This window comes from Anas platyrhynchos, chromosome 2 (assembly GCF_047663525.1).
Source record: "Anas platyrhynchos isolate ZD024472 breed Pekin duck chromosome 2, IASCAAS_PekinDuck_T2T, whole genome shotgun sequence".
Classification (NCBI taxonomy): Eukaryota; Metazoa; Chordata; class Aves; order Anseriformes; family Anatidae; genus Anas; species Anas platyrhynchos.
In genome coordinates this window covers 16,910,701-16,932,664 of record NC_092588.1, presented here as the reverse complement: position 1 = coordinate 16,932,664, position 21,964 = coordinate 16,910,701, and the positions used below count along the sequence as shown (strand labels likewise).

The 21,964-nt window shown below is 33.4% G+C and overlaps 1 protein-coding gene across 4 annotated transcripts in view; it reads right to left on the bottom strand.

Annotated features, from left to right (window-relative positions):
* CSMD3 (CUB and Sushi multiple domains 3) overlaps positions 1-21,964 on the bottom strand; it is a 641,367-nt gene that overhangs the window by 65,786 nt on the left and 553,617 nt on the right. For all 4 annotated transcript variants that reach the window (XM_005009295.6, XM_038175100.2, XM_038175101.2 and 1 more), the window contains 7 exons: positions 17,953-18,130; positions 15,746-15,891; positions 13,132-13,212; positions 11,705-11,818; positions 6,587-6,775; positions 5,985-6,131; positions 3,185-3,373 (listed from right to left, as the gene is read on the bottom strand). In XM_005009295.6, the coding sequence (XP_005009352.3) occupies positions 3,185-3,373; positions 5,985-6,131; positions 6,587-6,775; positions 11,705-11,818; positions 13,132-13,212; positions 15,746-15,891; positions 17,953-18,130 (1,044 nt within the window). The remainder of the gene's footprint in view (positions 1-3,184; positions 3,374-5,984; positions 6,132-6,586; positions 6,776-11,704; positions 11,819-13,131; positions 13,213-15,745; positions 15,892-17,952; positions 18,131-21,964) is intronic.

The window sequence follows — 21,964 nt, the reverse complement described above, 5'->3', positions numbered from 1 at the left end:
CCTTCCTCTTTGAGGAGAGGGGGGGTGAGAGAGCGGTTGTGGTGGAGCTTGGCTGCCCACCTGAGTAAAACCACCACACCCACGAAAATGTGTATCTGGAAAGTTCTATAGAGCAAGATTTCAAGAATGGCCAGTATTATCTATTCAGAGGTTCAGAGATCAAGATTTCTGTTCATATAGGTATAAAAATGAGAACATAAGAAAATGCTCTAAAATTATTTATGAATTTGAAAAGAATAAAAAGCAGTAATGGAAAAGGCTGCTGGCATTCATTAGTGAAAGAGTTCAGTAGTGACTAATTGTAAAGATGAAAAATGAAAAATATAAAGAAAACACATTAAATACAGTCAAGAAATATTCTGCAGGCAGCAAAAATATTGGTCAAGGAATGGACTTGTTATTAAAAATAAATAAATAAATAAATAAATGTGCTGACTGCAGAGTTAAAGAATTCATAAATTTGAGATTTCTTCTTTCCTATAGAATGATGCCAGTAACTTCTACTGTGATTTGACTGGTAAGCTTCATTTAGGAGACAGAAAATAAATAGATTAAAATGTGATGCATTGGTAACAAAGAAATTGCAAATAACTTTTTGTTGTTGTTGCTGTTGTTTTTTGTCTTTGCACTACTATGTAAAAAAAATTCTGAAACATTTTATGCTGTACTAAATGGTCACTTGTGGCAATCCCGACTTCAGATGAAGAACTGATTAAAATGGCTTTGCTAGCTAGACTGTGTTGGGAGAAATTGGTTAAAAGCAGAAGATTGGCAAGGAGGATGGGATCAGAATGGACAACTGGCAAGCAGGATTGTAAATACGCTTAAGTGACCTTGCAGCTGGGAACACATAAAGTCTGGGGAGCAGCAATGTAGAAAAACAAATAAATTATGTCTGCTGCTCTTTGTGTGTTTGATGACATTATCTATCTTTGCATAGATAACATAGGTGTTTGGTGGACTTCGAGGTGCCCTCTCTGATGTGCTTGAGCTCCCGGCCTTGGTATAAAGAAAATCAAAGAAGCACAGTGAGAATCACAGGATGGTGGTAAAAGCTGCACCTGCGCAAACTTTTGATAAAAACAATTGAAACCAGCAGGCCGGTGATCTCCTATCACGGACCCTGTTCAGTGGTTTCTGCATTCCTGCTTGTGTGCCTGTGCTCATGTCCCTCTGCTTAGGTGTTGTTTCAGGGATCCCCTGATTAGTGAGGTAACAAGAATAAATCTGCTCTTTACATTTTAACTGCGAGTCTGTGGTTGTTTCTGTTGCCTGCCTGTGCTGACTCACACGCACTGTAAATGTAGATGTGAAGTAGAAGGCAGGGCTCTGACTTTGTCATCTGATATTACCTGGAAAAATATGTGGTTAATGGTGGAGAACAAAACCTGACAGCAGACAAAAGCTGACTGACAGGTATTATGGGTAGTAAAACAATGATCATCACAATCATGTTATATGATCATCATCATATAACAAGTTGTTGTAAAAAGCACTAGCTCATGCTTAAAATGACTTTTGCTGAAGTTGTATTCCTCAGTAGTGGAGGCAAATGTGGAATGACAAATGGCTAATCCCTTCTGTAAATATCCTCTGTTAAAGAACATTATGTATATTTACATACAGTGTTCTCAAAATTGTAATGAAAGGGTTCATATCATAAAACTGTATCACCCAGGGATGGGGATAATTTTCACCTCAGCAAAGTAAGGGGAAGTTTAGATGCATGAGTGATGCATGGAATCATCTTACTTCTGAGGGTTTTCACAGTAGTAAGGTTGATTCTGAAGAGTTTGCTGTTGTGAATTGCAAGCCACATATCATGGCCACAACCACATTTAGCATGTAGGGACTTGTTGGAAGACTTGAATGACATCTATATAATTTATCAAGCTAACCTTCATCATATGCATAATTATGATTAGCTGTTATTAAATTAATACATATATTAAGTAATTTTCAGTTCAAACAGTCGGCACCAACAATCTTTCTGTTTGATCAGACAGCACAATGTCTGACTGATATGTTTTAAAACAAAACACACACAAAAAAATAACAAATATATATATATAACAGTAGAACTTTCCAAATTATTTGAGATACCTAGGTAATAATCTGATCAGGTTCTACAAATAACTGTCACAAAAGCAGTCCTTATGTCAACTTACGAGCAGAAAAAGATAAAGAATGATATGCAGCAAATGCACCACATGTACCATAGTTTTAAAAATACAAGCATACTTGCAGTTCAAAGACTTACTGTCAAAAAACACTTGTGGGAAATTAGCTTGGAACATTCATACAGAATTAATCTCCACTGCTCAACAGGAACAAAATGTATGCAAGCATCTAATCAAAACACTAAGCTGGGATGTCCTAATGAAGGATCTATTACTACCATGAACATATAATTTGTGAAATCTAACTGAATATAAACTGGTGTTTTCACCAGTTTATGTAAGAGTATAATGTAAATTCCTTGATATATGAAGTTCTGAACAAAAGTTAGAAAACACAGCTGCATTTTTTCATGGAAAAAAGTCATTTTAATACTTCACTGAAGAGAGATATGTAAGTTATCAGAACAATAACATTCTTCAGGAAAGGGATAATTAGAATACAATTGTGATGGACATCAAATAACCATTTTCTTTTTCTTGTTAAGGAAAACGTGTTTTGCTTTTATAATGCATAAGGGACTAAATACAAAACTATGGGGTGGGGCCTGGAGTACAAAGTAGATAGCCTGAAACATAAAACATCAGTTAATCTGATTAATTGTTTTTAAATTTCAGTGTAAATCATGACAGATTAGAATGGCATTAAAGGTAATGATTTCTTTTTCTCCAGTTTCCTGTTCTTGGAAATGTAGCAAGTTTCAGGTCTTTTTTTTTTTTTTTTTTTTTTTTTATATATAGTGCTTGGATCATGATAAAGTGGCAATTAAAGTAAAATGTAAAATTATAAATTTAAAATTTTATTTATAAATTTAGAACCTAAACAAAAGAAACAAAAAAATAAATGAACTTTATACCGTTTCCTAAAAATGCATTTGTTTTTGAACAGTTTATTAGATAGAAACATACATAGATACCTCCTATTCATTTTAAGTCAGAAAACTGATTCTTTATGTTAGAAAAATAGAGTTAATTAGGATATATTATTTTATAATTAAATAGTTTACCTTGGCAAGCTGGGACTGGAACATCCCATGAGTAATAACCATATGGAGACTTCCTGCATACAGCAGTACTTTTCCCAACAAGCCGAAAACCTCGATCACAAGCCCAGCGAACCATACTGTTGAGCTGTCCACCTGTCTGACTGACAATGAAACCATGTGGAGGGGACTCTGGAGTACTACAGTAGAGGGCTTTAAACATAAATATTAAATAAATAAAAAAAAAAATACATTTAGGATCCAGGTGGCAATCTTGACAAATTCTTATTGAATTCAGTGGACATCTGATAACAATATGAGAAAATATCAGTATAAGTTGTATTTCGTGTCCTGATCACACATGCATCAAGCAATTTCACTAAGTACAAAGGTAAAAGAATATTACATATTGCAAGAATATCACAATAGTACTGAAGAATAGGGCTTATAAGGGCTTCAGGGTTTAGTAGTCTGAGATACTGATCACACACACACACTGATATACATGTATAAAGATAGTTCACTTCTCTTTTACTTACCATTTTCTTGTTAAATCAAGTAAACCATAGAAATTTATTGATGGTGAAATTTATTGCAATTATATACGTGTCTGTCGTATACAACACTTTTGGAAGAAGAAAATATCAAGTGCATACTACATATATTTATTTACAAATTATTTTTTTCTTTTTGGTCCTAAATAAGTTACTTTCAAGTTCTGTGATACAATGAACTGAAGTGAACTAGTGACAGCTAAATCAGATTTTAATATTTATGAGTGCCACTATGAGTGCCATGGAGAAAAAAAAAAAATACTTAGAGAAGCCTTATTTGGATGTTATAAAAATAAAATAAAAATCCAGAAGCATTTATAAGAACAAAAATATCTTTGAGAAATACAGCTGTTCTAATGCAAAAGGATTTTTGTACATTAAATCTGCATGACATTAAAGATTGCTTAAGTATCACGATGTCATTATGCTTGCATTTCTTTTAAATCCCTTTTCCACTAAGTTCATGAGAACAAAGTCACCTGCTTTGGCAGTACCTTGCCAAAAAACTCCAACAGAAGAAACTTACAGCCTGGTAGCTAGTTTAAAACAAATGTTGTTTGTTTAAGCATTTAACTTAGTCTCCAAACTTTTTTGTCAAGGAGGAGGCAAGATGTTAGCTAAGATGGTATTTCCCCATTTTTTAGCACAGAAAAGTAAGTTAGAGGTTGGTTTCCAGGTGTTCCCTTCATGCTTTGAAGAAATACTGGTAACTATAAAGAAACTGTTCCATTCCTCAGGCAAATAGAGTTGATGCTTCACTTTCTCTTTAAGCCTTTCCACATCCTATGTCTTCAGGGCAATGGTTTTCTCAGGCAAAGGCATCCTTTGATAAGGATGGAGTCATATGGCTGTTCATATGGCTGAGTCATCTTTAATAAAGAGTCATATGACTTTATTAAAGCTAGCAGCAGAACATGATTTGTATTTTTCACAGCACATAATATGAAAACATTTTCTTCTTACACTACACTGCTCTTGCCTTATACTCTTAGAAGGAGCAGAGATACAAACACCTCTATTTTTTTAGTATTTAAAAACATGTACTAGTATTTTCTGAGTGTTATGGTAAATATTACTAAATACTTCCTGTCAATAGTTTTCTTACTGCCACTAAAGTTTTAAGATCTTTCTCCTCATACTCTTTTATTGGATCCAATGGGTACTATAGACAGTAAGTACAGTGTAATATTTTCTGTCTAGCCAACAGTGAATTTTATCTAACTACACAGCAAACATTTTACCTCTGAGAAAACTGTCCTCTCTAAAGGGAGAGATGACACTAATATTGTTTTACAGACTATTGTGCTGTCTAATTATTTTCCTGCATTAGTGAAGTAGTCAAAAATTGAGTGAGGAAAAAGAAAAAACAAATCAGACAGAAGAATTTCATATCTATTTTCCGTTTCTTCACTTTGTAAAGTGAAATTGTATCATGATATCATGACACCAACTTCTTTACTATTATCAGTGAAACTGTTCTAAAGGTACTATCCCCAGGTCTTTTAATTCTGTGTATTCTGTGTATTTCATGTCTTTGTTCTATTATTTATTAAAAATATATATATATACAGATTTTGTGTAACTGTTGCAAATAGTAAAAACAACTCCTCTACCTTGATTGATGAAAATTATTAACCTGTAAAAATGGTGTTATACATGTACAATAGTTCTATAAAAGCAATTATATAAAAATCATTCTTTGTTAAGTGCCATCTTAATGTTAATTTGAATTAATAACACATACAATGTTGGCTTTTTATATCTGTATGCTGCTTCTGTTGAACCTTGAATTAAAGGGTATAACCTATCAGAGTCCCATATTTTCCCAGATTACAGCTGTTCACTACTGCCTTGTTGCCACCTCTTCCTCTGTCCCACCAAATACATTAACGTTGAATTGCATAAAGATCCAGGATGAAGGACAAAGGCACACAAGTGCCAATAAATTACATGTAAGAAGGAGGAAGCTGATTCTTTCAGCTTTACTACTGGCTTTAACCATGCAAAAGTTCAGTGAAACATTTGCTTAAATCTCTACAGAGCGCATGTGATGCATACCTCCTATTTAGGGTATGTGTTCTTTTTGTTGTTGTTTTGTTTTTTGCCCTCATGAAATCAGTATCACCAGGTTCACATACAAAACAGATTGGATTTCTTTTTAGTCTGGGCAATTAATGTCACAAAATACAGCTTATATTACTCTTTTCACATAAATAAATATGATCTATAATGAAACTTTATACACATTATAAAAATTTTGAATGGCATACCTATATATCTTATTCTGAATCCTTTTTTATTGGTGCCATGATCAGCTGACCACCGGAGAAATACCTCATGGCCATTGCTGGTTATGTTGAGAGAAGATGAATAGTCCCCACTGAGAGAAATGAGCAATGGGCTATGACTATTTGGTCCTTGATACAAGGAAGAAAAAATGAACAAACAAAGGAGTTACAAAGTTTTAAATCACATACAACAAATTGTATTAATATAATTAATATACAAAGAAAATATCCTCTATGCAAATGGTAAATTAATCTGATTTAGGAATGGAAATTTACATGTAGCGTATATGTATTATATACTACAGGGTACCTATTTGTTCTGAAAAAAAAAAGGTATTTCTAAACATAACTAATGTAGTATGGTTTTTAAACACAACATAATCCAACAACAATTCCTTTCAGAAAAACAATTCCAAATAATTTTTTATACTTAATTTATAGTTAATAATAATTAATAAATCAAATATTAAATCAATAAATTAATATATTTATAGTTAATAAACAGTGATTTGTGAGTTGCAGCACACTTAAAAAAAATGATGTATAGAAAATGTATCATACAAAACTGTGTATCCTATAGTTACCATCAAACACCTCGAGAATATCAAATTCCTTTTCTGTTTGGAAGAATTCGAAGAACATGCTGATATTATAACCCTTTTCCACAGAAATGGTCCATGCACACATCTGGAGATTTGGGTAGCTGTCAGGATAGCCAGGGCTCAGTATTACTCCTGTTGAATCCAGACGTATTTCATTGGCTGGACAGAGCACTGTGAAACAGATTGATAAAAAATCTAAAGCACTCCATTTTTGTTTCATTTTAATTGCAAGATTTTCCTTAGTTTAAAATACCTGCATTATTTATTTTATTTTCCTAAATATGGAAAGTCTGAAAACATTTTAAAAACACAGATAGTTAGTAGAAAAACACACACACACACAAAACAACAGAAAAACAGAAATAATATTTATCTTGAAAATTAGCTCTGCAACCTTCAGTAGTTATTCATGGTATTTTTCTTCTTTCAGTTTCTAGAATATATATGTTCAAGTACTAATTTGATCCATTGTTCAAAAAAAAGAAACATAGATTTTTCTTTGTCAGATTACTATTACTGTCAGCAATAATTCCATGTAAAGTCTTGCACTTCAAATAAACTTGAAGGCATTGTGATTTTTGGTTGTCAAATTCTGAATAAAGTTTAATCAATTCCTCCCACAATCTGTCTGTATAAAAGAAAGCAGCACCTAAATTTTGAGATCCTCAATCAAGCTCCAAGAATGCTGACATATATAAACTGCACAATGTAGCACTATCCAGCTACTTAGTTTTAAGGTTCATAGAAATCCCAGAAAATGGTAAATTATTGCCTTTACATGCAACAAAAACTATTTGAAGTTCTATTTTTCATTCTCCATGCTATAGCCCCATTTATTTCCTATCTCTTACCAAATAAAAGAGCAAGGAAGGGTTATTATAATCACAGCTTGAGACTAGCAGTTTAGGTGTTGATGTTATACTTCTGAATGAGTTACAGAATCTCATGCTAACTCTCCTTTTTAAAACTGGTACAACAGTGCACCATAAAATTAATGCTTTCTAAGAAAATAGATATCAATGCGAAAGGAAAAAATTTAACCCTGACATACATATTTCTTTTAGCTCCATATAACTTACTATCTTTCAGTTCTTTGATAACTGTGTCATTTATGTTATGTTCATATTGAATCTATATCTGCAGATCACTTCCTTTTTTATTAGATGTTTGTATGAGAAATCTTTGGTTACACATTCGTATTTCTAGTACAGTGAACTCTGAAGTTCAGAGAACCTGAAACTTTCTTTTAACCCAGAGACAGACCATCTCCCTGATAAGTAGGTACGTCAGCTGATGAAGAAATTCCAAAATAGAAAGTTTTTAATTTCTGACAGCCCTTATCTCAAATTCAACTCTAAGAAACAACAACAGAAAGGAATGTGATTTACCCTGGTCCCTTGATGGGAGAGGCTGGATCCCCAAAAATGAAAATGTGCCCTACAGGGATGAAAATTAACACTTGTTCCATCCCTGATGACTTTTTCAGTGGGTATTGCCTTCACCTTACTCTTAATAATTATTTTTTCTTAGTTTCCACATCATATTCTGAATTTATTCATCTTTCAGCTACAGATTTGCTTGAAAATGCATTGCAACTCTGGGTATTTTTAACTGTCACAGTTTCAGAAGGGAGAGAGAATGTGAGCATAGTAAATGCTAGTGTCAAAATTAATTAACATCACTACTTAAAGGATCTGTTGAAATTGAGAAAAATTGGGTTTAAAAGCATGATGTAGAGGTTTTGAATTAATCCAGATTCATTAGGTCTACATAGAATAACAATCTCATTAAAGAAAAGTATTTGATATTACCATTGGAACTTTTTTTCAAGAACCTGTTTTGCTTTAAGATATACGGACAAGTGACCTACAGGTTATTTAGAACTGAACACTGCCTGTTTAACAGGATCTTTAAAATCTGGCTTTAGTATTCACAACTAACACATGAAAGTGAGTTAGTACTGAGCTTCTGTAGTTAACAACAGCATAACAGGATACTAGATTGGCTTATTAAATATGAAAATAGTTTTTTTTATGGAAAAAAAAAAGTAATTGGACTGTGGAGAAAAATGTAAGTCACAGGAAATCAGACAAAAAAAAAAAAACAGAGAGAGATAATGATCTTCTTTCATACATAAAACTCATGTTAAGATAAATTAATATGTCCATATATTTTAAATCTATTTGGTTAGATTTAAATCTATTATTTCCAAAATTACCAATTAATTGCTACATTAATAAATAAAATAAATAAAAATAAAAATAAAAATAAAAATAAAAATAAAAAATAAAAATTATTATTATTATTATTATTATTATTATTATTAATAATAATAATAATAATAATAATAATAATAATAATAATAAATGTTTCTCATGTTTCTGTGTTTGCCTCAGTTAATAAATAAGAGACTGAATAATAACTTCATTCCACATAGGAGTAACCAAAACTCTTATGCCTAGAATCTGGCTCTCAAACCACAGTGCTGGTAATTTAGACTTTATCTGAGGCAAATGAAAGAATTGATCCTGTCAAGTTTTAAATGTACATATACACACACATGCAGAAGGAGAGAGAAAAAATAGCCAGAAGGGCAACATAGTCATCTGGCTGATGACCATGACTATCTGGCTGATGGCTCTGACTAGCTAGCTTATTTACCACTAGTTTTGCTCTCTTTGCTTGGTTCTGCTTTGCATACTTGCTTCAGTTTCAGAATCGCCTTCTAATATTGCTCATGAATTTTGTAGAGCTCTTTAAGACCTATTTCCATACAATGGCTTCCCCTGTGAATCAAGTAGTTAAATTATTTTATGAATATGAGCTAATGTAGCTGAGATATAGTTGAGAGTTTTCATTCAATAATTTTGTCACGGTCATCTAATTATCATACAAAACATAATCTGAATCTTCTTATTCTGAAGCATTCATTTGATCTTGAATGTAGAAGCTAATTTCAAGGAAATTGAGGGCAAAGTTAGATGCTGGGTATGAGAAATACTCTAACAAAGCAAGATGATAAGCATTTACATAAGCTTGTGGAAGTAGGTGATTATTTTCTGATGGAAAGAAGGAAATCTGCATGTATTTTAAGAAATGTTCATCTAACTGATACACATAAGTGAAAAAAATAAGTCAATATAGTTTTAAATATCTGGTGTAAACGAACTTGTACCAATTATAATCAGCATACAAAATCAGAAATAGACTTTGCTTCAATATTTTCTTCTAGTAGACAAGTACACCTTTACTGAAGTATATTTGATTCAAAACAAAAATATTCGTATTTAAACTCCGTTCAACAGCACACTTCAGTTTAAACAAATAAATGAAAGCTGAATGTAGGTATTTACAATACTGCAAATCAAGTTAAAAATTGAAGCAAAATTCAACCTAGGCTCACTTCACACTGTCTAAAGTGTGTAGCATATACACCAGGTTAAGGCAGAAGAAGTAAACACTATAAAGTCTAAAATTAAAATATATGTTCTAACTGGTAAAAAAAAAAAAAAAGTAAGAAAAATAGGATGAACATGTACCAACAGAAGAGCTAAATTTAATCCTTAAGAATAACTTTTGTGTAATGAGTTACAGCCTACACAATCAAAGTATGCTAGCTTACAAATAGACCAGTATAGTATACTAAAATCATAAAAAAACATACCTTTTAGGCACATAATTTTGCTATCTCTAGGCTCTAGTTATCTGTAGATCCAGGTTCAAATGTTGAAATTTAGCTTATATATTCCTAACTTCAAATGCACACATTAAATAAATACAAGGGGAAATTATGTTGTTTCTTACCCTAGGTGACCATTTTGAACTGACATTTTAAACATTTTTAATTAATCTGATTTTTATTACATTTTATGAGACTACTAATTCTGAAGATTATGTTAATATAATTCAGCTTTAGACTGAAACAATGAGAGCACTGATTTTGCATTTAGTATTTGATCCAATATTTAGCATTTATATATGACAAGGAAAAGATTAACTACAGTAACTGATCACTCCTGATTTTTTGACTGGGGTCTTGGTATGAATATTCACTTAACTTCAGCAACACATGCTGAAAGAATGTCTCAGGTTCAGCATGCATGTCTCTGATTGTTCTATCTACTATGACAACATTTTAACATTTAAGCAGTGCCTGGAGGTTCCTATTGTTTTCCACTCATTAAACGCTATGTGAGCACCCACTCAGTAAGCATTTTAATTTAAATTGGGGGTGTTTAAAGCAATTCCTAGACACAAGTGTACCTAAATAAATGCATGGATTTTAAGAAATTATGAGCATTATTGAAGCTCTTCTTGAAATTCACAATTCAAAAGCACTTTAAGAACTAGACTTAATCATAGGAATGACTTTGACTTTTACATAATTTTGTGCATAAAGCAGGGGAAAGTAGTTAGGGTTAGCTGACCGTTCCCATTTTTCATGACAATTTCTATACTAGTGAAACACATTAAATGTCAGATTAATAAAGACTGGTTTAAACTGTGATGTTAGTGGTTGTCAGGATTGTAAGCTTGTTTCAACCTTAACATTGAGGTAGTGTTGTTTCTCCAAAGTTTTCAGTAAAAGGTAGAAAATGAACAGACACACACACCCCTTAACAACATAAAAACTATCTCTGGTATACATGGAATAAAAATGTTGCACTGAAAAACTGATAGTATTTTGATTTTGCCATTCCAAATCCATGCTATGTGATTAACATTATATATTTTTTTTAATTTCCATATAAATTTTCATAACATTGTGTCCTAGAGAAAATGAAATAATCTCATCTCTATTTTTTTAAATGTAGGCTCCGTCCAAAGAATAATCTGTGAAATTATTTTCACAAAATAGAGTAGTAACCTTTAATACTCATCAAATGTATTAAAACATTACTAATGATTTGGCATTAATATTTGATATATATTTGACCATATATTGACATATATTTGACCATAACAAACAGTGATAATATTGGGAGTATCTTTAAAAGTTTGAAATATTTTAAATATTGCATCTTATATAAAGATGTGGAGGGTAGTTAAAGAATCACCATTGAGCTGGTCTGGTAGAAGGAAAGAAAAGGAATAAAACACCTTGGCAAGTAGGTGGTGCTCCATCCATCTGAAGCCTTTCACCTAGTCGGCATGTCAGAATCTCATTACCAACCAATGTAAAGCCTGGTTGACACTGGTACCTTATTATGTCTCCTGTTTGATAAAAACAAAATAAACAAATAAAACAAAAAGCAAACAAAATACCATTAAGCATCAATTAGTTGGAACTTTTAGCTTTGAAAACATCATTGATTAATGAAATTTCTTGCTCATGTTTAATGAGCTAAATGACCTCTGGCATAAACAACTTTGATTAATCTAAGAAGCATTGTGGTAAATGAATGTTGACTCCATTGAGGATAGAGAGACATTGCAGAGGGATTGTGACAAATCAGAGAACCAGGCAATCACCAACCGTATGAAATTTAACAAGAATAAGTGCCACATTTTGCACCTGAGAAGAGGCAACCCACCTGGGAACAGTGAATGAGAGGCTGTAGAGCAGCCCTGTGGAAAGGGATCTGAGGGTTCTGGCTGATGGTATGTTGACTATGCGTCAACAGCATGCCCAGGCAGACAAAAGGGCCAAATGTTTCCTGGGGTGCATTAAGCATGGAATTGCTAGCTGGTCAAGGGAGATGGTTGTCCTGCTCTGAGGTAGTGCTGCCTCACCTGAAGTACTGAAGCACTTTTGGGCACTACAACATAAACTATAAAACTATCAGAGAGTGTCCAAAGGATGGCTACAAAGATGGTGAAGGGTCCAGAGGGATGTATGAGGATTGGCTGAAGTGAATTTGTTGAGACTAGAGAAGAGGAGACTGAGGGGAGCCCTCATTGCAGCATCATTGAGGGGGAACACAGAGGGAGATACTGATTTGGTGATGAGTGATAGCACCCAAGGGAATGGCAAGAAGCTGTGACAGGGTGTTGCAGACTAGATGTTCGGAAAAGGTTCGTCACTGGAAGGGTGGTGGGGCACTGAAACCCAGGGAAGTGGTCATGGTGTTGAGTTCAAGAAGTATTTGGACAAGGCTTTCAGACATATGGTCTGGTGTTTTGGGTGGTCCTGTGTGGAGTTGGATTTGAGGATCCTGGTGGGTCCCTTCCAACTCAGTATATTCTATGGTTCTATGAACTATATGGATATATACACAGGTATACTTATACACACATGACTAAAATGTTCTTAAATTTCAGTGTAAGAAAATGTGTTATTGCAAACTTTATGAAAAATGCACTAAGTTGTTTGGAAAGGAGTTATTGTGGTACTCAGATGTGATCTCTAAAACATGGACAGGATTCAGGATGTATAGGGAAGAAGAATTATTTCTTAAACATTATTAGAAGAATTATTTCTTAAACATCCTGAAAAATAAATAAATAAATAAAACCAACTGACCTGTGCAAGTAGTCTTTTATACATTTTAAATATTTACATTTTTATTTATTTTCTCTCACATTACCTATTTCGAATTCATCATCCTCAGCTAGAATTTCAGCATTTGGGATGTTTGTTGGAGGCTGGCAGACCCGAAGCTGATAGGCTATAACAGAAATACAACACAGTTGACACTCCCAGACTTACACAGTTAACATAGCCATTAAACATAACTGAGATAATACACACATTAACAGGATAAAAATAAACATCTAGTCATCTACCAAGAAGCTTTCAACAGAATCAAAAGAAACATAATTTTCAGAATGAATGAAAAATTAGAAGTTGCATTCTTCATTTTATTAGCAAAACTCTCTTTATAAATAATCTAAGAAGCTAAGAGGTAGTTACAAATTTTCTCATGTAAGTGTATACATCTGAAAAGCAGATTTTCTGTATTGTTCAATCATTTATTTATTTGTTTATTTACTAAAGTTATCCTGAATACACTTCTACTGCTGAGTGTTTCCTAATACTTTTCTGAGTTTTAATACGTATGCAACTGACAGGTAAAATAATTGGGTGAAACTAATTATTTAAATTAAAAAAAAAAAGGAAAGAACAAAAACAACAACAAATAGGAAGAATATGAAGAAGCAATATAGCGTGTTTTTTTTTTTTTTTTTTTTTTTTTTTTTTTTAACAGAGAACCGAGGAGGACAGACTTAGGTTTGGACATGGATGAAATGTCCACACCTAACATATCAATTGAATGTCTTCAATCTGAATGCAGAAATACAACCAAAGAAATCATGATGAAAGTTTTGCACTGACAATGTAGTTTTCCATGTTTAAAGGTATACAGTCAGGCTGGTCAATGACAGTATATTTTCCTGGTTTTCACTGATATCACATTTTCAGATAACATTGTTTTATAGCATCTCTCATAGCCAGGAAACATCATCAATTTACCGCAGATTCAGCTTCATTTATCCATGTCTTTGTTGCATCCTATTCTTGGATCCTTTAGTAATCGAATGTGTCAAATTTAGGTCAATCATACCTATTTCTATTTTTCCCAGTTTAACCAAAAGATTTGTATCTTTTGTTGCTACTGAGTCACCCATATTTGATATGCTTTCATCCACTGTATGATGAAGAGCTGATTAAATCAGTGAGTCAGAAAGCTAACATCCTGCCTTGGGATAAACATACTTAAAAGAAAACACACCAAGCAAACATGGAACTGCTGTCATATTTGCATTCTTAAAAATAAAAATAAGAAATCACTAATTAAATTTTAAAAAATGATTCAACAAACAATTCACATCATTTATCTTAAATGCTTCTCATTTAAGAATATCATTCATTTTAATCCCCAAATTATCTGTTTTAAATAAATCTGGTTCCACACACTACCTCAGTTTTATTGCTGTAAATTGTAAGGAGATGACATGAAGAAGCACAGACTCAAGGATACAGAGAAATTTATTTATCTTGACAACATCAATTCATAAAGTGTTTTAAGCTTCTTCATGACTAATCCTTCGTGCTGTTCAGTTTGCATATATATTACACATTAGTTCCCACACTTTTGGAATGACAATTTGCATAATAATAAAGAAAAATAAGTAAAGGAGATTAAATTCTTTAGAGACTTTATGATCAAGTATGAACATTTTCCAATGTATTTGCTCATATATTGATATATTCATATACAAGAATATATATAAATTCACATATTCATTACGATAAACTGTCAGTTTGCCCTCTACAAACTGCAAGATGCAATGTAAATGCTCAGATCAAGAATCAAAATTGTGAACCGTATTGCCCAATCTTACTAAAGTAGGATATGCTCAAACCTCCATAAGAAAAATCAAGTGATGTTGTTGTTTTTTGTTTGTTTGGTTGGTTTCATTGTGGGACACAAGCTTTTTGTTGTTATTACTATTGTTTGTTTGATTGGTTTGGTTTGTTTACATTAAATTTCCTCTAATTCACCTGGTTCTTTTTTTCTGTATGCACCTTGGACTTTATTATGTCAAAAAGAAAGTCCTCTAGACCCCAAATCTGTTCAGGATCCAGAAAGCAGTCTGTTGTCTGTCCATGTTGCCCGGAATAGTAAATCCAACCGGCATTCACAATGCACATAAAAGTACCCTTCTAATGACAGGACTGCAAGAGACACTTGGCTATAGAAGTGAATCACTACAGAAGTGTAATTCAGTGCATTAGTACTTACATCTTTAGTCATACAGTCAGTTTTTATTTCAGTAACAGCTTAATGTTAATTACATAGTATAGTTCACTATCTTGATATCTCTATAACAAGAGTACTGCCATCAAAATACTTAAATATCTAAGAGAAATTGCAAGCTCCTCACAAACATTTAGAGTGTGGTATTTTAGAAGCACTGTCAGCAGTGAGAAGATGAGCACCTCGAACTTGCAGGGTCTTGATTCCATCTTCTTTGCTTATGTCTCCTCACAATATATTCTGTTTTTTCTTGACTATTACTAAACTTAATATATTGGTTGAGAAAATGCTCTATTTTCATTATCCATATTAGTCTTTCACATATTTGCTAATGCACTAATGGTCACTCACATTAATAATAGTTACTCTTCCTAGAAAAATAATTCTATTAATTCAGTAATCAGTACAGACAGTAAAAAGTACAGTTTGTCATGCTTACCATGATAACTAAGTACAAAGAAGCCACTGGTAGTGAAATCACTGTGAAACTTGATCAGAATCTGATTGGAAGTGCTGTAGACTGATTCTAACGCAGTATTGCCACTAAATTGTCCAATCTGAGGAGAAGTTTGGTCTGGTCCATCCCTAAGAAAAACAAATAAAAGAAAATTTCTTTGCCTAAATAATTTAGTTTCTCCACAATTAAATACAAAGTAGCAATAGAAAAATTAAATCAAAACTAGTACTAAAGATTAGAACTCTACAGAGGACAGAATTGTAATGCAAGGGCATAACATTTTATTATTAGCTTCCTTACAGATAATAACTGATGAACATTAAATAATACAAGTTTACATTTTGTAATCGTTATATTGATAATACAATATTAACTGAAAACAATTTTAAAATAAAATTATGAATATATTTCTGTTTTGAAAATTTTGTGGCGGTACTTTTGTCCAAATTCTTGTACATTGCCCCTTTCCCTTCCCCTTGTAGTTTCTCAGGGAAATAATATGATTTGGAGAAGCATTTGAATTGTGAAAAAAATGCATTTTTTTTCCACTGGAAACAGTGCTATAAAAATTTCTGATCAGTTTTGTAAACAAATAATATCACTGAAGTGGCATAACCTATTTGATTATATATCCATTATGTATCAAATACTGCTTATACAAGCATATAAATCCTATATAAGTAACAGCATGTGTGATACATACACAAATAGCATAATACATGCTTTAATTTCAGAACATAACCTAAAATTTATGTTAATTGAAATAGGATAGAAAATGTCTAAAAAAAAAGCATCAAAGAACATATAATGAAATAAAACTGAGTTTTTTTGCAGAATAAAATTAATTACACAATTGTGTAATTGTGTAGAATATACCCAATTACATTTATTGTTAGAACTAAGCTTATAACACAGACAGGAATATAACTGAAACCACATGAAATCATTTGGGAGAAAGGAAGAGACAAATGGAAGGAGTACTGGAAATGGATAGTAGTGTTCTGATTTGTGTGGATGAAGTAGAGAAAGGATGTCTGTATGCATATAAAGATATAACTAAATTCAGGAAAGATTCTGAAGGTCAGCCTAAGTTTGATACACAAAACAAGTGGGGAAGAGTAAAACAGGATTCAAAATTATCTATCAGGACGATAGTCTAGATACATAATCCAAATGAAATTTTGGTTAAGCAAAAGGCAAAGCAATCAAATATCTGGGATATAGGACAAGACAGTTTGTATTATGCAAGGTGAAAGATATCTAGATCCCACAGAAATCACCACAACAAAGTACAGAGAGATATTTAGGAAAATGGGAATGAAATGCTGATTTATATTGGAATTTATATGAAGCCAAATTAATATTTCTGTGCAACAGAAACAAAACAAATTATGAATATTCCAAATTTCCTCTCACTGTTTTGTGCTACTTAGACTACAAGACTACCCTCTCCACCTGCAGATTCAATAATCTGTGAATTACTGTGTTTTAGGCAAACTTCCAAAGTCTTAACTTCTGTTGAAACATCTAAGGTGCCCTTGGTAACAGTTTCATAATTACTACAGGAGATGTTCCTCTTGATTACAGCCTCCTGCCTTTACTTTGCAACTAAGAACAATGGCAGCTTTGATATCTGAAAAGATTCGTGATAGACATGGATTCGGGTATACAGAGAATGTAATTTATTTACAGCTATAGTTAGCTCAACTCTTTGTCATAGCCAAATACAAGTAAAGTCTTGACTTTTATGTACTCTTCAATAGTTTTAAAGAAGCCAACTTGGAAGACATGAAGAAAGTGTTGCTGTAGTTTCATGTATTGGCATTAAAACACGATAATACACATGGCTGCAACTGCTTATTATCACTTTTTTCTTAATTATGACTTCTTGAGATAGCATACTTCTGTTAACTTGGCTTGATCAATAAACTGATGAGGACTACTATTATTGCTATGCTATTGTTTCCTGTATTCCTAACATCAAGGGCTATGCAACTTTATGTTGCACTGTTATCTAGAGAAAATGATACACTGGAAAACATGGATAAGTGCAAATCACTCATTTTCAGTAAACAGAACACCAGTGTCAAGAGAGAAATCACAAATATACTCACTTTCATTCATACTTTGTTGCATAGTGTTACATGAAGATTAAATAAAGAATAATAATAATAGTAATGTTTTCTTACCAGACAGTTATGAAATCATATATTGGCTCTGTTTGGAGAACCGTAAAATTGATGTAGATTCCATTTCCAGGTGGTACTCTTACAAGCCAAAAGCAATCTTGAAAATTTGGATACTCATCAGGGTATCCTGGAGAGTATATGGTGCCATTCATTGCAGTTATATTTCCTCCACAGAGAGCTATAGAAAGGGCATTTGTTTCAAAAACATTAGACACTTTTTGTATTCTTCTTAGATCATATGAAATTCATACCTTTAAATGCATTCAGTACACTGTAAATAGATTATCTAAAACACCACTGTTTTACCTATAGCAAATAGATTTTACTGAGCTCCTTGCTCCTGACTTTTCACGTTGTTAGTCAAATCAGAAATAAAAATATCAGTAATTCCAAAATTATAAATACTATTTGATCTGAAACCAAAGTAATGTTTAGACATTGGGTTAAACCATTCCCCACACAAGTGAAAGCAATGAACAACGTTGTTCCAGCTTTGTGTTAATGCAAATTACAAATTAGCAGGAAAACACATGAATTATTTTCTTTATTGTCACAAGAAGGTAGCCAAACAAAACTATCAGATGAAAGAAGATATATGCTAAGTTGACTGAGAATGTGTGGAAAAAACTTAGAGAGGAATTCAAAAATGAAAATTTTGTGTGCCACCATATGAAAAACAATTTTGCACTTCCTAAGATAAATTTTGGTGGACAAAATAAATCCTTTCTGAAATTCTTACTGAAGTGTTATTTACTAATTTAGACATCACACAGTATAAGACTGACCATACAGTTTTTGGACTTTCCTAACTATGCATTTCAGGAACGCTCTTAGTGCTAACTATATGATTTTCTCCAAAAAGGTTTCAGATACATGTTGAATGTGACAACATCCATGTAACAGATGAGAAAATATGTTATAGAAACCTAGTTCTGGAAAACTGAGCAAAGCTGTGTAATTTGCTTTATTTTACATACTTCCCTCCCCATCCTAAAAAGGCAAGGAAAGGCAACCCAGATTCCCTAAAATATGCTTAAGAATCTCTAACCAAAGAACAGGTGTTTGGAAATGAAGATTTGCCTGTGGTGGTTCCAGAGCGGTATGCAGTGAAGCTCCGCCATACCACTCTCTCACTCCCCCTCTTCAGAATATGGGAAAAATAAAATGAATAAAAGCCCATGGGTTGAGGTAAGGACAGAGAGATTACACACCAGTTACCACTGTGGGAAAAAAAGACAGCCTAGGGGAGACTGATGTAATCTATTGCCTACTGATAACAGACTAGAGCAGTGAGAACTTAAAGTCCGCCCCCCTTCTGGACTTCTGGACTCTTCTGGACACACCTGTTTCTTTCTGTTTAGGTGAAGCATGAATTATGTCTTACATATATCCACTTTGATGCTATGCTGTAAGGTAAGGAGGTTTACTGTTCAAACAGGAAGCATGTTTAGTGACAGTTGATTCAGGTGGTCTGCTTCAAGAAGTCTGAGGTATTATACATGTATAATGTATAATATCTATGTAAAATCATGTATAATATACATTATACACTTTACCTATGCAGCCTTACTATAAATATACTAATGCAAACACAAGTTTAAAACAAAATGGTCATCTGTGCTATCTGTCATATACAAAAAAAAGCCCATATGTATATGCTTTTGGACAGAAGAACTTTACCTCAAATCAAAACAACTAGAAGATACCTAATTACATTTTTCCTTCACTAATAACAAACAAATAAACAAGAAAAGAAAGCATAGCATATAAAACTGTCAAAAACTTTACTAAAAATACTGCAGTAAATACTTGCACAAAAAAAAAAAAAAAAAAAAGCACATGTAACTTTAGAAATTTCTCTAGGAGCTACAAAGGTTGGCAATCTGTGACTATGCAGCACACATTAGAACCCCATTATCAATTAGGCTGATCTTTCGTCTGCATCTTCTTGTCACATTAATGTGTCACATTAATGTGTCACATCACATTAAATAGAAACAGAAACAGAACTTGCAGCCATTGCCCAGCAAGTTGATCAGAGGTGTCACAGAACAGCAATACGCTTTGGGCTATCTTAGAATTGGTGGTTCTGGTAAGGTAATACAAAGAAACAGAGTCACTCAATTCAGTAAGTAATTTGTCTTGATTCTGACACACAGAAAATGCAGCCAGAACTAACTAAAAGGAAAAAACTAAGCTTTTTAGCAGTTAAGACATAAACCATTACTATTCCCTCAGGATCCATAAAATGAAGGTTGAAACTCATTTGTGATGAATTAACTTCTTACCCTTTCAAAAGACAGGCTGTGTAGGTGTCATCTCTTTCTATATAATATGGTTTCTCTCTCTGAATTCAGTATTAGATAGCTCTTAATTTAGCTACTGAATCTCCCAGAAATGCCTATGGCTCACTGAATCCAGAAGGATTTTGAATAATGAGGCCTAAATTTAAATGCCTAAATTTAGGATGATGATTTAGAATACAATGTAGAAATGCAGAAAATAATTATTTTTATTATTATTACTATTATTTTTCAGGCATTCCTTTTCAACATGCTCAATACTGAACATCTGATTCTTCATGCTGAGTTTTCCTATTTAATACAGAGAGAAGTTAGGCCTTTAATCTGAGTAACCCTCCTGAAGCTGTGAGGAATCATAAAATCATAGAATCATTAAGATTGGAAGAGACCTTCAAGATCATCTAGTCCAACCATCACCCTACTACCAGGGTCACCCACTAAACCATGTCTCTAAGTACCACATCCAACCTTTCCTTTAACACCCCCAGGGAGGATGACTCCACAACCTCTCTGGGCAACCTGTTCCAATGCCTGACTACTCTTTTTGAGAAGAAATGTTTCATAATTTCCAGCCTAAACCTTCCCTGGCACAACTTGAGGCCATTCCCTCTAGTCTATCGCTAGTTGCCTGTGAGAAGACGCTGACCCCCAGCTTCCCATAACTTCCTTTCTGGCAGTTGTAGCGAGCAATAAGGTCTCCCCTGAGCCTCCTCTTCCCAGACTAAACAACCTCAGTTCCCTCAGCTGCTCCTCACAGGACTTGTGTTCCAGGACCTTCACCAGCTTTGTAGCCCTTCTCTGGACACATTCCAGGGCCTATGCCCTTCTTGTAGTGAGGGGCCCAAAAATGAACACAGTACTCAAGGTGATGTGTACAGAGATGAGTACATAGGAACGATCACCTCGCTGGGGTTCTGCTGGCTACACTATTCATGATACATTGGCCTTCTTGGCCACATGGGCACATAGACGGCTCATGTTTAGGCAAGTATCAATCAGCATTCCCAGGTCCTTTTCCTCTGCACAGCTTTCCAGGCACTCTCCCCCAAGCCTGTAGCATTGCATGGGGTTGTTGTGGCCAAAGCACACAACCTGACACTTAGCCATTATGAACCTCATCCCATTGGCCTCTCCCCATCAACCTATACTGTTCAGGTCCCTCTGCAGGGTCTTAGATACAGGCTCCTTCCACTATAGCCAGGAATTAAATACACCTTTATAATATCATCATTTACATACACATCACGTATACTCATTCTATCTCCCTTAAATTTTTAGCTATGTGCAAGTAACAGTTCTTTGAACCTGCTTACCTATTGCAAAGATATCAATGTAAAAAGAAAATGTAAGAAGTTAAAAAGTGTAATACAAAACAAAAACAAACAAACAAAAAAAACACCATTCACAATAAATATATGTAGAAAGAACATCAAAAAGCACTGACTGGAAGACAACTGCACTTTATAACTTCTTTGACATTTCTATCCAACTTACAAGACAGAATATAAGTAGCCAAAGTTGGGAAATTCAATTTGTATCTCCATTTTCACTTGATTTGGTGCAGAGCTTTTACATCAGCTGGTTAAAAAAGAAGCACAGGTCTCCACATTCCTGACCTACAGCCTAACCAGCTGAAAGTAAACTTACTTTATCAGATACTTTTTCAGAGATTTCATACTTTCATAAAACATTTCACCTCTTCAGCATTA